We start from the raw sequence: 15,922 nt of genomic DNA, 5'->3' as shown, positions 1-15,922 counted from the left end.
CTAAGCCCATACGGGTAGGGGTGAGTATTCGGTTAATTCGGTTACCGACCGAACCGAATTAGCCATAACCGAACTGAACCGAAATATTTAGCAATAACCGAACCGACCGAATTATTTTTCATAACCGATGAAAACCGAACCGAATGAAAATCGGTTAATTCGGTCGGTAGTTTAAAAAAAATTTGTGATTTAATTTTAATTATATTTGTAAATTTTTTTAACACTATAATTTACACAAATGTATACAAACATAAACTCGCACACATCACAAATATATAAGTTTTATTTGGACACAATTAATACATATTATATCGATTTTAAAATTAAAAATTAAAATATTTATAAAAATTGATAAATAAAAAAATTTATTAAATAATAATATTTATTATATCGGTTAATTCGGTTAACCGATTTTAAAATTTTGAAAACCGTAACCGAACCGAATTAACCGATATAACCGAATTTTTTTAATTTGAAAACCGAATTTCCGAAATAACCGAACCGAATTTCCGAATTTGCTCGGTTCGGTCGGTTAATTCGGTTTAACCGATATCTTGCTCACCCCTACATACGGGCGAGATTGTTATTTATTAAAAACACGATGTTAGGGGGGAAAATAATTCTTCGTCTCCGCCTTTAACACCATCCAACTTGTGCAAATTCCATGGCAGATCCATTCTCTTTTAGGGTCGCCTCATGTATTCTTCCCCCTCCTCGCCAACTTTGTCACCTTCCACTTTGAGTTTGATAAGACATTATTTGTTATCAATACTTATTTTCAGGGTTATACATAAAATTTGACTTTGATGTAACTAAGTCGGAACAAAATAATTTTTATAAGTAAATAATATTATATTGTCATTGTCAAGTTTTGCCATATGGTCCATTTTTTCATTGGTGAAGGATGCTTTCTGAGGAGGGAACCTCAGAGTTAGGAAACCTTTATATATACTAGTATCAAATATACGCTAACTTTTATACATACTAGTAATTAAATATACGCAATATGTGTAATATAATATATGAATATTATAATTTTTTATATCGTCGAATGAATAAGATTAAACTTTCTAGCATTAGAAAAAAAAATGACAATAGAAGAAATAGAAATTATATGAAATGAAAGTTGAAGAATTTTGATGTTCATGACATGATATAACCTTTACTGGAGTAAAATTTAAAAGAAGATATCTTTTTGATATATTTTTTCATTAATTGTTAGCAAATTCGACTTTTATGTAACCAAGTCGAAGAAAAAAAAGTTTCTATAACATGCTCAATTTGTAAAATTTCATCCCACCCTTAGAACTATCTGTTTCTTTTAGACATGATCCTATATTTGGAAAACGTATATTTCAAATATGAGAAGGTTGTTATATAAAAATATTTTCAAAGACTACTTTCAAAAGATAAAGTCACTCAGCTGCACGTATTTCTCATTCCGACCATGTTTTCTCTTCACAATATAGGCATTGTCTTCGACATCTGCACTCAAACAGTTCATCCGGTGCCTGCAACAGATGCCCATTGCTAAAGCCATGAATGAATACAAATTCAAAGGTACAAAAATAATCAATGACTTGGTAACACTGCTACTAACCATTCAAAGTGATCTTCACAGCAAATTGAATTTTGAATTATTGAAAGTCCAGATTCTTTCCTGAAAACAAAAGTTCAGCAGGACTCAAGTTCGGAGCAAGAGTTAACGAGCTAGCAATTCGAGGGAAGGGGAAAGAATGGGCATGTGAAATAGGAAACAATCACCTCTCCCCTTCCTGGGAACAAAGAAACAAATCTTTAAACCCCAAATAAATGGGATGCCGAATCTGTACAACTTACCATGTTGCCGTGTAGACATCATAAAATTTTTCATACGCCTTGTTAAAACAGTAATGGCAAGCTAAAATATCTTTAATGTCAGTCACCCTGCATGTTGCTTTACAGCATTTGACCTATACCACATAAAATGCTCGTCATTCAAGTACTCAGAAAGTCAACAAGAATTTAAAGCACTAAATTTTCAAGTGTTTGGAAGTATATTTTGCAAAATGGACCAAAAGCATCATACAAAATGAAAAAAAGCCTTCTAATTTTTTTTCATTGTTTCAAAAACTATCAAGAGTAGGCGAACAATACAACTAAGCTAGCTGCATACAAATTGCAAGGAAACAAAAAACAAATCACGTTCCAGCAGGCTTGCAAGTAAGACAACCTTCGAAGACAACTCAGAAACGAATATTTGAAAATTGAAATGCCGGATTTTCAAACGCCGGCCAACCGACCAACCATTCAGATACTCCATAAGCACCCCTTGTATGTTCTATTTCCATTAGCTGAATAAAATGGAAATTTTTTATTCCCTTCTCCAGAAACATTTTTAAATATCTGGAAACGAAATGAATTTCACCTTAGTTTCAATTTTTTTCCCACAGATAAATTTTCACACCCGGTTTCACATTCCTCACACAATCAGCATTTCAATTGAATTGTTCATCACTCCTTTCAATTGAATTGTCCATCACTCCTTGCAACAACTCTACTATTTAACTATCTTAATTCACTGCGTAACGTGAAATCATTGAACCAACACATACATAATAGGCTTCTACAATAAAAATATGTTCTAACGAACAAAACCAAATATACATCATTATTGCACCATATTAGGATCTTCATATACGTACCAAGAAAAAATTTATCTGCAAACGACCCACACAAGTCATAATGCACAGAGTAGATGACATGAACAAAAAATTAAAAAAAATAAGAGTCGACGACCGCACACACCCTTCCAACACAATCCATCCTTTGCACCAAGTAATCACATTCACAATATAATATTCTGATTTCACTGTTAGACCATTAAAACCGGAGAACACATGTAAAATAATTTTACCAGACGCTTGAGTTTATATGAGTAGTATTGTTTGTGGGATGGATGGTCCCTAATATGTTCGCTCAAGTGGCCTGCACTGTAGATGTTCATGTGATCAGCTATTGCACACCTTCAAAGCGTGACAAGATAAAATAAAAACCAGAAAAAATTATGGTATCATTTATTCCATTCATTCCCATTACCGAAAGCATGCCGGTCTCTAGAAAAAAACGCAGAAATTGTTTCGCATTAAAAGAGCTACCTAATTTGCATTCCATCTTGATTAATCAGTCCTAACAATAACAATGCGTAAAATTTTCTAATTTCATCAACAATACTGTTGAAACTGCATCAGTAATTGTTTGCTAAATCATGGAGAATTTCCTTCCTTTTTATCATGAACCAAACCCACTGAACAATCGACATGCGAACAGCAGCAAAAAGGCAAAAATAAGTACTTAAATCAGTTGAGGCTATAATAATTAGATTAAGATGCCACTAATGCAGTTTGTATTTTCTAAATTATCTTTCAACTTTTTTTAAAAAAAAATAACAGTCAGCTGAACAAAGGACAACCACCAAAATAAATTGCAAAAGCTATCTGATTTATTGTTTTGAACAGCAAAGGGAATTTAAACAATAGTATTCTATTACCTGTCACAAAAGTTATTGTCGCAGAATAGGCATGCGGCTAGAGTTGCTGAGTTACGACATGAGTTGCACTTTGCAGACAAGAAGTTTTTTCCAATTTGGCCGCATCTACAGAGACAGAAAGATCAGAATGAGACAACACCTAGCCTGATCTTAATCATTTAATCACTTGTATAAGGTAGTGTTTGCAACAAATTTTGCTTTTAAAAAGTAATTAATTTTATATATTATGATCAAGTTAGAAAAAATCAGAGGTGGACAGTGTTTGAAAACAAAAGTAAAAAGCTGAAAATTAGAAGTAGAAAATTAGCATCCCATCAACTTTTGAATTCCAATTAAATTAAACAAAGCTAACATGGGTTTCAGAACACACAAACTGATTTATTTTAAGCCAAAAACCAAAAATCACTTTTTTTAAGTGATTGCAAGCACTCCCTAAGGCCCATATGTATAAGTAAATTAATCAAGTCGTATTTAGGCACTTAAACAGATGGTTCAAATATTTCACCCCACACTACTTTCACAATCCCGCTGCAAAATCATCCCAGATTTCACCAGTGGAACTAACTTTCAAATAACCCCTTTCTGTCATAGCAATATTATGTGGTTAGTAGCACACAATAAATACAACTTGTCCTGTACATATACATTAAAGAAAGTAAAATTTCTAGCTGTGTCCTGATGAGGGTCTATCAATCTGCATCTGCAGGACAAATAAAAAAATAAAACTAAACGAAGAACATAGCCTTGAGAGCTGAAATACAAAATGAAAGAAAGCAATGCCATCGAGGGACCTTTTGTATAAATCAAGAAGATCTCTTGGTATTGAATTAAATTTGTTTTGAACAAGCGCCTGTTAAGAAGAAAAAATTAAATGACTAAATATCCGTTTAAACAAAAAGGAATTGAATAATACTCATGTCACTTTTATTTATTTTTTGAAATATTACATGTTTAAACAATCTGCCAGATGAACTAGATTCGAAATGAGATGCATTCGCCAAACAATCTTCTGCAAGGTGCCCAGGCTTTTGGCATTTCCAACTGCAACAGGAAAACAACATTCAGAAACAACTGCCAAAACATCTTTCTCATCCATTTAAGAGATCACACTGATGGCATCATACCACCACACGATAATAACAGCAAACTAAGAAAACAAATGCATGCATCTTCTTGTGCTTGATAAAACAAATGTCATTCTGCAATTAAAGCTTTAAATGGTTTCTGCTAATAAATGGTTAAAATGTACCATTCATAACTACAAAGACCGGATTTCTTCTTAGACCAATGATTCTCATCATGATCCCATTCGCCTCCACCAGATTCAGGTACTTCAAATGTACTTCCAAGAGCAGAAAATAATTCAACATGGAGTTGTCCACATAAGGGAACCTGGTAAAACAAATTTCAAGCGAAAACAAGATGGATAAAACAAAGCTATAATCACTGGAGCAAAAGAAGAACCTGGTGGAGTTCAACGCTTCTAAGAAGTTCAGCTTTGCAGTCCATGCTGCATACATCATCATCAGTCTACATCATTGCAAAACAAAAGGAAAAATAAATTGTCAAAAACAGGCACAAATGTTATGTACAATAAGACTTCAGATATCCCACCTCATTGCATATATACTCCCCATATTTCCCACACACAACACAAGTGGGTTCTCCTGGTGTAGGATACCTCTGCTCACTTTGAATTTTGATTCGATCAATTTCCTCTGTACCTGAAGGAAGAGAACATATTGACTAGCTAGCCCAGAAAAGATCATAACAACGGGGGTTACCAAGCAAACAACAACACAGTGAAAGCATAGAGGAACATTACCAGGTATAGGGAAGTACAGAATCTGCTCACTAGATTTCAGTCTATCTTCAAAAACAATAGTTTCTTGGTCATTTCCACATTCTGCAGAAGCACTTTTATCACCTGCATATACTGGTTTCGTTATTAACAGAAACTAATGCAGACATTGTTATTTGATACAGAAAAATAAAATAAAAAATCAACTTGAAGCTGGCTCTAGGAAACAAAAATATAAAGGTTAAATAGTGAAATAAAAGGATAAGGGAAAAGGGCCAGGAATTTTTTTTTGGAGGAGTCTTTAAACTTAAACAAACCGCTTCACTTGAAAGAAGCAACGAGAACGATCACTTGAAGGAAGCCAGACCGAGCCTGAGTTACACAGCTAAATACATGGACTAGATCATCGGGCCAATACAAAAGAAAAACATGAAAAAGATAATAAGTCCGATGCAGATGCAATAGTAAAATGTGCCCTGATTTTTGCAAATGACAACCAGCTACAGCTTATATACAAAAAAATAACTTTCCAGTTTTCGGTCCACACATTAGCAATCACAAGTCAACTACACCCTACAATCAGAGGATGCATTTCATGATGGTTATAAGAACAAAATAATATAACTGCTTCCACGACAAAAGTGCAATAAATTCACAAACACTGCAATTTATCTAATTTTTAGGAAAGCTAAATGAATGCAACAAAACAAAAAATATTTAAAGACGAGATTAAACAAAATGAAATCTTACTTTCATATCCCACCAAATTGAAAGATGAAATTGGATTTTCCTAAAACAAAACTAGTTATTAGAATGGAATTAACATACAAACAAACAAATCACTACAATAGAAAATAAATGAAGCTGCTATCCATTGAGAGTACCAACACATCTGCAGTTAACTCCTGATAAGTTTGCGAAGGACGTGCTTCCTTCCTGTTTAAAATTTAAATAAAAAAATTAGTGTATATTACTATAGAACAAAAAAAGATAGATTATAGGAATATGATCAATTAGTTTTGATTTGATAGGATAATATTTGATTTCTGACTTTTTGGAGTTTGTTATATTCCTTGTACTCTATTTAAAAGGTGTATTGTACTCCCAGAAACATATAGAAAAAAACCGATTCTCCTCTCAATTTTATATGGTATCAGAGTCGTAAGGTTCTTCCAGCTCATCTCATCGCACATTTCTTCTGATTTCTTCTAATCCCTCGTGCTTTCATCATGCCCACTGAATCGTGCAAATCTTCCACCTCGTTTGATGACTTTGGGCCATCCAGGTATGTTGCTTCTCTTTCCGGAGGTGACCCCTCTTCATTCCAAATTACAGTCCACCGCCTCAATAGCCGCAGTTATCTCCAGTGGGCACAATCTGTGAAGATCGTGGTTTGTGCCCTCAGCAAATTAGGGTATTTTACAGAAGAACTCCATAGTTCTTGCTTGGCTGTGAATTCCACGGAGCCTCATATTAGCTGACGCTATTTATGATTCAAAATGGCTAAAGAAGTTTGGGACGTTGCTTGGATAATGTACTCCGACCTCGGAAATGCTTCTCAAGTGTTTGACATTCGGTCCAAGCTGAAGGAAATAAAACAAGGCTCAAACTCAGTGTCACAATACTTCTCTGATTTGCAGGATTTATGGCAAGAATTAGACACTTTTCTTGAGAAAACGAAAACGTGTTGAATGCAGCGTCAAACTTAGGTTCAATCTGGAAAAGAACAAGGTTTTCGACTTTCTGGTAGGCCTCAACCGTGATCTGGACGATGTCAGTGGGAGGCTGGTTGAACGGGATCCTTTCCCAATCACTCGATGATGCTTTTACAGATGTCAGCCGTGAAGAACTTCGACGCAAAAATATGCTCACTGATGTTGTGCCTCAATCTCCCTCTGCTCCTGAATCTTCTGTCATGGTTTCGCACAGAAATCCAACTCAAGGTCAGCGCCAAACGGCCTTGGACCACTGTCATCCTCCAGCTCATACAAAGGACAAATGTTGGGAAATTCACGGCAAACCTGTAAACTGGCAGCCTGGAAAAAAATTTATGGTCGTGGGTTGCACGCCCAATCTGCCCAAGAACAGCCAGCAAACTCCAACATTTTAGTTCCATTCACCAAAGAACAAATTGACCAGATTGAGGAATATTGTCGCCTCCTTCGTCAGACATCACTTAATACATCCTCAAGTACCACTGTTGGCTCATGCTCCATTATCCAGTCTGGTAAAAACCATATTGTCGTTAGCTCTTGCTTAAATACGTCTTGGATTATTGATTCCAGTGCCTCGGACACGAGATCATCGTATTTTAGTTCATACACCATATGTACGAAAAATACAGCTGTTGACACGAGATCCTCGTATTTTTGGTTCATACACCTTATGTCCAAAAGATAGAACTGTTAAACCAACAAAAACGCAATGACACAGATTTTGCCTTATTTGAAATGTGTATCAGCGTGTCGTATTTGTGCCCGTATTTAAAAAAAAACTTAGAAGTATCCGTGCTACATAGCCCAAGCCACATATACTTACTACTCCATTCTCCTTCATTCATCAAGATATACGGGGAGCTTCACAAATTCCAACTCATCATGGTAAATGATGGTTTCTAACATTCATTGACAATCACACTCGCAGTACATGGGTTTATCTTATACATACCAAATCTGAAACTAGCATGATTTTTCAACATTTTCACAAGATGATTCAAACAAACTCAGTTTAACTGTTAATGGTAAAGAGTATTTCAATACCATTTTACCTTAAAGACAATGGTATTATTCACCAAAGCTCTTGTGTTGATACTCCACAACAAAATGAAGTATCTGAAAAGAAAATTGTCACCAGTTAGAAGTTTCTTGTGCCCTCTTGTTTACCATGGATTCCAAAATGACTTTGGGGATGTCGCCTAACTGCTACCTAGCTCATTAATCGCCTACGCAATCGTCCTTTGATGTTAAGTTTCTATATATAGTACCCTTCCCATGAAAACTTTTGGGTGTACCACCTTTGTTCATGTTCATGATCACAACCAAAACAATTTAGACCTTCGTTCTATAAAAGGAATCTTTGTCGGTTATTTTCCTATTCAAAAGGGTTACCGTTGTTATTTCCCCCATACTAGAAAAATGTTTGTCTCATGTGATGTTACATTCTTCGAAGACACACCATTTTTTGCTCCAACTTCACTTCAAGGGGTAAACTGATAAAGCTTGTGGGGATACCACAATCCTTCTCAGAATTATCTCAGACACACCTCCTTCCTATCCTGACCCTATCATGGTTAAACCTCAAATTGAACCCAATTCCCCGAAACATACTCCCATGTCAAAAACAATAGGATTCTCAACACCTAAAAATAAATTATGTGTCTACTCAAAACGGAGAATATCTAAGGTAAATACAAATATTGTGGATCCTACGCACAAACAAGAAAATGAACCGATAGCAGATCCTTCCCGTTGAATCGGGAAATAAAAGGAAGATGCTCAAGGGAAAAACAGTAGATGTTGGAATATATCGTCTGATATATATAAATTCCGTATTAAAAATTAAAAATTGTGGGGATATAAATATATTGTAGAAATATATATACATAATTATGTAAATATATACAATGTACAACTTCATAGCAGCGATTTAAAAAGAAAAAGACCAAAAAAAGTTCAATTTTTTTTTTGCCGAAATGAAACCGAAAAACGTGTTCGCGGCATGTCCAAAACATATTTGCTGAGTCAACCCTAAAAAATTTAACGACATGGATTTTACCATATCCAACACGCGTATCCATGTCCGATACTTCAAAAAAAATTTTTAAGGCGCCTGTGCTACATAGATCTTGAGGTATCTGAAACAAACCCCTAGGAGAGTCTTGTTTCTTGGCAAATAATGATGGTTGAAATGTTAGTGCATTCACTAATGCAGATTGGGCAGGATTTGTTGATGATCGAAAATCCACATCAGGATGTTGTACAAAAGTTTGGGGAAATCTTATAACTTGGCGCAGCAAAAACAATCAGCGGTGACAAGAAGTAGTGTATAGTCTGAATTCCGAGAAATGGTACGAGGAGTATGAGAGCTTATATGGATTAGGAGAGTGTTGAAAGAAATGGAAGGTCATATGCTTCTCTATTGTGACAATACATTGACAATCAGCATAGCTTAGAATGATGTCCACGATGACAAGACAAAACATGTTGAAGTACATCGTCACTTCATCAATGAAAAACTCGATGGAGGAATTCTTAGTATTGAACATGTGACTACATCTCATCAACTTCTTGATTTACTCACAAATGGACTATCGGAATTCACTCATGATTTTCTTGTTGGCAAGCTTGGACTCATCAATATCTATAGCCAAGCTTGACGGAGAGTGTAGAATAAAATAAATAGATTATATGAATATTTGATATTACTTGATATCAATTAGTTTTGATTTGGTAGGATAATTTAATATTTTAAATTAGGTAAGATGACATTTGATCTGATTTTTTGGAGTTTGTTATGTTCATTGTACTCTATTTAAAAACTGTATTGTATTCTCAAAAAGATATTGAAAATATGTTTCTCCACTCAATTTCATAATTTCACACACTATAAATGTCCAAAAGAAAAAAAGATATAACAAGCGAAACAGCTTATTCCTTATGTATCAATTGCTCTTTAGAGTATTCAAATCAAATGTTCGTGAGTTCGTCCAATACATAACAAGACTTACATCACTAGCTTGTCAACAATTTATAACGTCACCTCCATTAGTCAGGGAAATAGCATTTACCACCTTCTAAAATCCCAAAAAGCACAAAATCCCTACCTAAAAACAATGGGCTTTTAAAACCCAACGTCTTCAAAAAAAAATCAAGCACATTTACCCCATTTGCAAGGGGTGCTATCTAATCTAATCTAATTTCTAAAAAAGCACAGGTTTTAAAGGCTCATTGACTTTATATAGGAGGTTTTATTCTTTTTTGAGTTTTCACAGGTTACTGATGCAATTGACCAACATTAGTCATGAAGCTTAGAAGTTCTTCGTCGCATACTTTATACTTACAAGAAGTATATAAAGTAAAAGGAGCACATTTTATTCCAAATGGATGTCAAGAATTTGCTCATGCCCTGTGATATGTTATGTGAAGCTAGCGCATGAGAATAGCGGAAAAATTCAAAGTATCCGGCCTCCAGAACGAGATGTTCTCATCAATATTAAACAGCAGTTTATTAAACATTTTAAAAACAACTAGAAAAACAATGATAGCGATAAAAAAAATATTTAACGGAGTAAAATATATTGAAGTTCGTTATTTTTAATTCCGACCATATTAAATCGTAACTTTAAGAAACTAGAGCAAATTTCAGAGCCAAATTTGTCGAATATTCATATGTCTTTACTTCCTCTGAATTCGCAGGTAACCCCACACCATGAGAAAACCAATAACTATAAGAATTTCCCCCAACTATAAGAAGCTAGACCTAAAAAAGCCACAAATACTTCACCTCAGCTTTTTAATATATTCCTGGTGAGACATGGGCCCATCACACTCTTCTGCTTCATTCTTTTGATCCACCGGCACCGGCTTCCGCTTCTGTCGGTGTTTGGGTTTCACGGCGATGGCTGGTTCATCAACTGTCGCATTTCCGGTTACGATATTGTAAGCTGTTGAAGGAAAAATAATAAAATATCATCAAAAAATATCATGAAGCGTATGATGATTGAAGGAGAGGGACAAAGAATAGAATACCCCTGAGATTTTGAAGAACGGAGTTGAGATTGAATTGCTTATTGTATGCGTACGAAGGGTTTTTGTAGAAATTGCTTCTCGTCCCCATTTCGTCTCCCCTCCAGGGAAAATTACATGAAAATAAACAATAAATACTTTTCGGATGTTAAAGGATACGATTAGCCCACTTCTTACAACCATTAGACACACCAGTGCAACTATGCGTGTTTGTATAATATTTTTTATAATTAATGTGATTTATATTTAAATGACGATCAAAATATAATTATAAGAAAGAGTGAGACACTACACTGTAATTTTGATATATAAAATAAAAAATAAATTGAAAAATAAAAAAATAAAAAATTGAGCTCAATAAAAATTAAACTTATATAACCTAAACCCGAATAAACAATAACTCTGTCCGCTGAACTATATATAACTTAAATTAAAATTTTAACATTATATTAATATATATATATATAATTATTAAAATCGCCCATGACATCAAAATTGTTTACTCTAAGTATCTCAAATTTAATAAAATATAATATAGATATTATATTAATTGAATTATATAAATTTATTATTTAAATTTTATAGGTGTAATTATATGATTATAAAATTTTCTATATCAAAACTACTGTGTTTGTTCATTAACTAAACCAGTTATATATAAAATGTCTTGATAATAAGTCAATTTTTTTTAATATACTTACCTGTTAACAAAAATAATAAAACGCGAGTAAGGAAATGATATTTTTGATATGTGAAAAAAATTACAGTTAAATATAAATTAATCAAATAAATATTTATCAAATTATAAATATGTATTTTATAAATTGTCCTTTCATGATGAATAGTTTAGAGAATGAGACGATATTTAATTTTTTGTTTAACATGTTATCAATTTATTATCAAATTATGTAAGGTAGCGAGGTGCAAAAGAGCAAAGGAAATTTCCGCCCATTTCAATCCCAACGATCCTATATCTTATTCTTCCCAAGGTAATCAAGAACCTGGTCTTAGTCATATAATATAAGCATCAAGGATACAGACTACAGAGCCCCTTCATGGCACTGTTTCACTCAGCTCCAAGCTAGGAAGTAAGTCATGCGAGCCAGTTTCCGAGCTTCTAGAACCGGAACAAATAAATTTCGTCGTGTGTTTCGAACTTGAGCCAATAGCAAATATATCTGAAATATTTAAGTTCACATCTGCTTGTGCACATGACACTCGGCTAAATCCAAGAGTTGAGAGCCTACTCACACGATGCTAGACTCTGAGCAGCTCTTCCAACCTTAATTCACATAGAACTAGACTATGACCTTGCCTTCCACACAGATTTCACATCACTTAATTGTTCCTACGAGGACCATCCTTAATTGTACTCATCTCCAACTTGAGCTCTATTCAAAAGAATTGATAGCTGAGCTCAGTTTCTTTTGAAGATTGATACAAACTCACTGTCACATGTTCGAATCCACACATGTTACTTAGTTCTTGAATGTTGTTTAGAATTTAACGTGTTACATTTTCAATAAGTAGTACACAATCTTTTGGCAGCAAAAATCCCTAATATTCCTCACTTAACTGTTGATATATCTCAGCTTCTTCGCTGCTTCAAAACTAAGCTTTAACTATTTGACTAACCAGTAACTCATCTTCACCACTTTAATTCCAAAATCAATCAGAATCTAACAAGTCACTTGGGAAACAAACCTTTTCATCATCGAACATAATGTTCACCAACAACAAAAGGTAAAGATCCCAGGTAGTTTTACTCTTTCATAGCAAGATCTCGGTTGTACAAAAGAACTCATAATTACATGCCAGAAATAGATTCAAAATTTTCAAAGAACGTCCGATAGATATATAAAAACAACTTTAAAGTTCCCTACAAAGTTAACTGTCAAAAATTTTCCCTTTACAAAATTTGTAGCATCAGATATTTGATCGCTGCGTAGAATGGTACCCATGAACACTCTCACTCATCCCCTGATGACAATCTTTAGATCATCTCTCCGAAACCTACTACATATCCTAAAAAAGGGACCACAAAAATAGGCTAATTAGCCAATTAGGACAGGTTAAGTCTTCGTTGTATAGATTATTTACCCAGCATTTCACAATTCATCACCTAGCAACCTTGAAACAACACAAAAGTGACAGATTAACCAAATTATAACCAATAAATAGCGACAGCTCTTTTCATTCGATGCCACCAGTTTTGCAAATTATAATCAATCAGCAATTCTTCAGTTCAAAATTCCCATTAAAAATATCCCATTCAACAACAAAAGTCGATATAAACAAAACCGGAGTGTTCCATGTTTTCATTATCTCATGACCACAAAGGAATTCAAAACATATTCAAAAAAGAAAAGAAAAGAAAGAAGATCCGATGACAATCAAAGTTGAGATCGAATTAAACGTGGGACTTCAATCATCGTCGCTGCGTTTCTTGGGCTTGCGGTAATTCTCTTCAATATGCTTTGCGATTACAACGCCAGTGTTGAGAAGCCCCTGAATATTGGGAACTTTGTAATTCTGAGCTAAATAGACACCGAACGCTGTGCCAGCCATGAATGCGAAGCTGCTCCTTATAATGCTCATTTGTGATTCGATGCAGAAAATTTCCGAGCTTGAGAATTTTTTCGTCTAGGGTTTTAGCTGCCGGTGATATATACTGCAAAGATTGCCCCTTCCCCAAGAGAAACTCTTGGACATGAAGAAATACAGGAACTTACACATCTTTACGTTCAATTAAATAATCTATCAAAAATACATTTTTTTTTTGTAATTTTTCTTTTTAAAAAATCTTTCTTTTAACTTAGTGATTTTTGACATATATGGTGTGTTTATATCATTTTTTATAATTAATTTGATTTATATTCAAATAAAATAATATAAAAATTTATAAAATATCATTATACAATTTTAGATGATTACTTATTACAATTTTAATTGATTATATTTAAAAAGAATTATATATATATATATATATATATATATTATTATTTATTTATTTATTTACAAGATAGTTCTCTATCTAAATATTATTTTATTTAATTTTTTTTATTATTTTGAAACACCTTAATTTGTTTCAAACGATGTTAATTGGGCAAATAGACCCCGATTGATTTGAGTTGTTGGATGTAGCCAATAGACAAAAATTTGTGTGAAACTGTCTCATAATTTATATTTTATGAGACATATATCTTATTTGGGTTTTTTTAAAAAAACTCGGTCTAATTGTACATTTTATTAAACATAATTTGGGTTGATGACAGAATTTGCCTATAAATTTTCATTGCAGAAACATAGTGAGACTTTTGAGAAGATTATGCTGTCCTAGTTCCCTAATCACAAGCCATGTTATAAGTATTCAGCTAAAAGTCTTACATCTACATAAACTGAGAGATGTTTTGATGTGGTCAACATAGTTTCTAAAATGTCCGAGCGATAATATGTACCCGAGATATTATTTTATGTTATATCTGAAATATTTCTCTCATTATAATATGGTTAAATATTAGCATCTCGATGTAATATAGACTAAACCGTACTCCACGTAGGTACAGAAATAAAAATTCAACTTTGCAAATTTTTGAAACATCTGCCAAAACCAATTTGGGCTGTTGAGTCACATACAACAGGGCTTTGTACATGGTCTGGTCCCATCTCATCTGGTTTATTTCATTCAAGTGCAATATCACCATAAATGCGTAATTTTTTTTCCCAATAATCAAGGTTAATTTGCGAACACCACTAAAACATTATTAGTTTTGTTGGCTACGACGCAAAGCAAAGCTTAAACACAAGTTTTCTAATCACTGATCATGGTATAAAATCTAATAAATTGCCAATTCTATAGAACATAAACTACAATAATATTACCGTGGGCATGTTGTCCTAGTGGTGTTACCTTCGTGTGTATATATATATATATATATATATATATATATATATATATATATATATATATATATATATATATATATATATATATATATATATATATATATTTGATTCGGCTTGGATTTGAATCAAAGTCACTTCTTCCTGTTCTTCTTCTACGATGGCCTGCACTTTTTCCACCACACTAACCTCCCCTCCCGGACTCTTGTTATCACCATATTTCCTTGTCTTCTTCTTCTCAATTCGGATTGTCTCTGCATAACACTTTCGAGAAGAAGGTTGATCACCTCGCACCTCCCCCGATCTTTCCCTTCACTGGGAACTTTATCTTCTGATGGCAGGTGGAAGCCACTACTTTGAAGGAATTCATGGTCGGCCTCCCTAGTATAACATTGTAAGAGGATGGCGCGTTGACCACATTGAAAATGGGCATTACCGACTTCCTTAGTTCCCCGGATCCCATAGTTATGGAGAGTATGATTTTCCCTCGGGGGTGGACGGTGTGACCGGCAAAACCCAAAGAGTGTTGTCTCCACGGGCTCCAAATTGTGATTCTTCAGATCCATCTGATATAGAGCCTCCTGAAATAAAACATTGACAGATCTACCTAAATCGACAAACACCCTTCTGATGTAGTAATTGGCAATATCGGCATGGATGACCAGAGCATCATTGAGGTAGGTAGATGCCCTATAAATCCTCGGGCCCAAAGCTAATAGTGAGCTCCTCCTTTCTTTTGGAGTTGTCTACTTCCAAAATTTCTCTTCGGCTCCAAGCCTTCCTCGCCCTGTTTGAGTCCCTGTATGTAGACCTCCTGAAATAATTTTTATCACCCCCAAGATAGGGGATTTCCTCTTATCTTTATCCTTCCAGGCCCTTCCTGATGTAGGAGGCATGTCTCTAGTATTTGAGACCGGTCTGGAACTTGGAGCCCGGACTGGAAAG

At 34.2% G+C, this 15,922-nt stretch overlaps 2 protein-coding genes and 1 long non-coding RNA gene across 3 annotated transcripts; all 3 read right to left on the bottom strand.

The window, feature by feature from the left end:
* Positions 1 to 1,251: 1,251 nt before the first annotated feature.
* LOC140828886 (uncharacterized) lies at positions 1,252 to 11,222 on the bottom strand. The gene is made up of 15 exons (XM_073191756.1): positions 11,078 to 11,222; positions 10,833 to 10,992; positions 6,215 to 6,266; positions 6,081 to 6,120; positions 5,355 to 5,456; positions 5,144 to 5,253; positions 4,994 to 5,059; positions 4,779 to 4,921; positions 4,477 to 4,570; positions 4,321 to 4,379; positions 3,530 to 3,634; positions 2,897 to 3,005; positions 1,840 to 1,952; positions 1,601 to 1,660; positions 1,252 to 1,511 (listed from the first exon to the last, which is right to left on the bottom strand). The coding sequence occupies exons 1-15, from the start codon at positions 11,163 to 11,165 to the stop codon at positions 1,403 to 1,405; spliced, it is 1,410 nt and encodes a 469-aa protein (XP_073047857.1). The 5' UTR covers positions 11,166 to 11,222; the 3' UTR covers positions 1,252 to 1,402.
* On the bottom strand, positions 7,659 to 10,826 carry LOC140828887 (uncharacterized). The gene is made up of 2 exons (XR_012117366.1): positions 7,968 to 10,826; positions 7,659 to 7,712 (listed from the first exon to the last, which is right to left on the bottom strand). It is a non-coding gene; the product is annotated as an uncharacterized lncRNA (long non-coding RNA).
* Positions 11,223 to 13,229: 2,007 nt separating the features above from the next.
* On the bottom strand, positions 13,230 to 13,822 carry LOC140829876 (uncharacterized). Its single transcript, XM_073193158.1, has one exon. The coding sequence runs from the start codon at positions 13,670 to 13,672 to the stop codon at positions 13,499 to 13,501; it is 174 nt and encodes a 57-aa protein (XP_073049259.1). The 5' UTR covers positions 13,673 to 13,822; the 3' UTR covers positions 13,230 to 13,498.
* Between the last annotated feature and the right edge of the window lie 2,100 nt (positions 13,823 to 15,922).

Source organism: Primulina eburnea, chromosome 4 (assembly GCF_022965805.1).
Source record: "Primulina eburnea isolate SZY01 chromosome 4, ASM2296580v1, whole genome shotgun sequence".
NCBI lineage: Eukaryota > Viridiplantae > Streptophyta > Magnoliopsida > Lamiales > Gesneriaceae > Primulina > Primulina eburnea.
The sequence above is the reverse complement of the archived record's forward strand: the minus strand, read 5'-3'. Positions and strand labels throughout refer to the sequence as shown.

What these genes read in the sequence shown, in the direction of transcription:
- LOC140828886 (XM_073191756.1), bottom strand. Translation starts at nt 11,165, where the DNA reads ATGGGGACGAGAAGCAATTTCTACAAAAACCCTTCGTACGCATACAAT. An exon ending in CGTTCTTCAAAATCTCAGGG is followed by an intron (nt 10,993 to 11,077) that starts GTATTCTATTCT and finishes TTCCTTCAACAG; the next exon opens with CTTACAATATCGTAACCGGA. An exon ending in TGTGAAGATCACTTTGAATG is followed by an intron (nt 1,512 to 1,600) that starts GTTAGTAGCAGT and finishes CATCTGTTGCAG; the next exon opens with GCACCGGATGAACTGTTTGA.
- LOC140829876 (XM_073193158.1), bottom strand. Translation starts at nt 13,672, where the DNA reads ATGAGCATTATAAGGAGCAGCTTCGCATTCATGGCTGGCACAGCGTTC.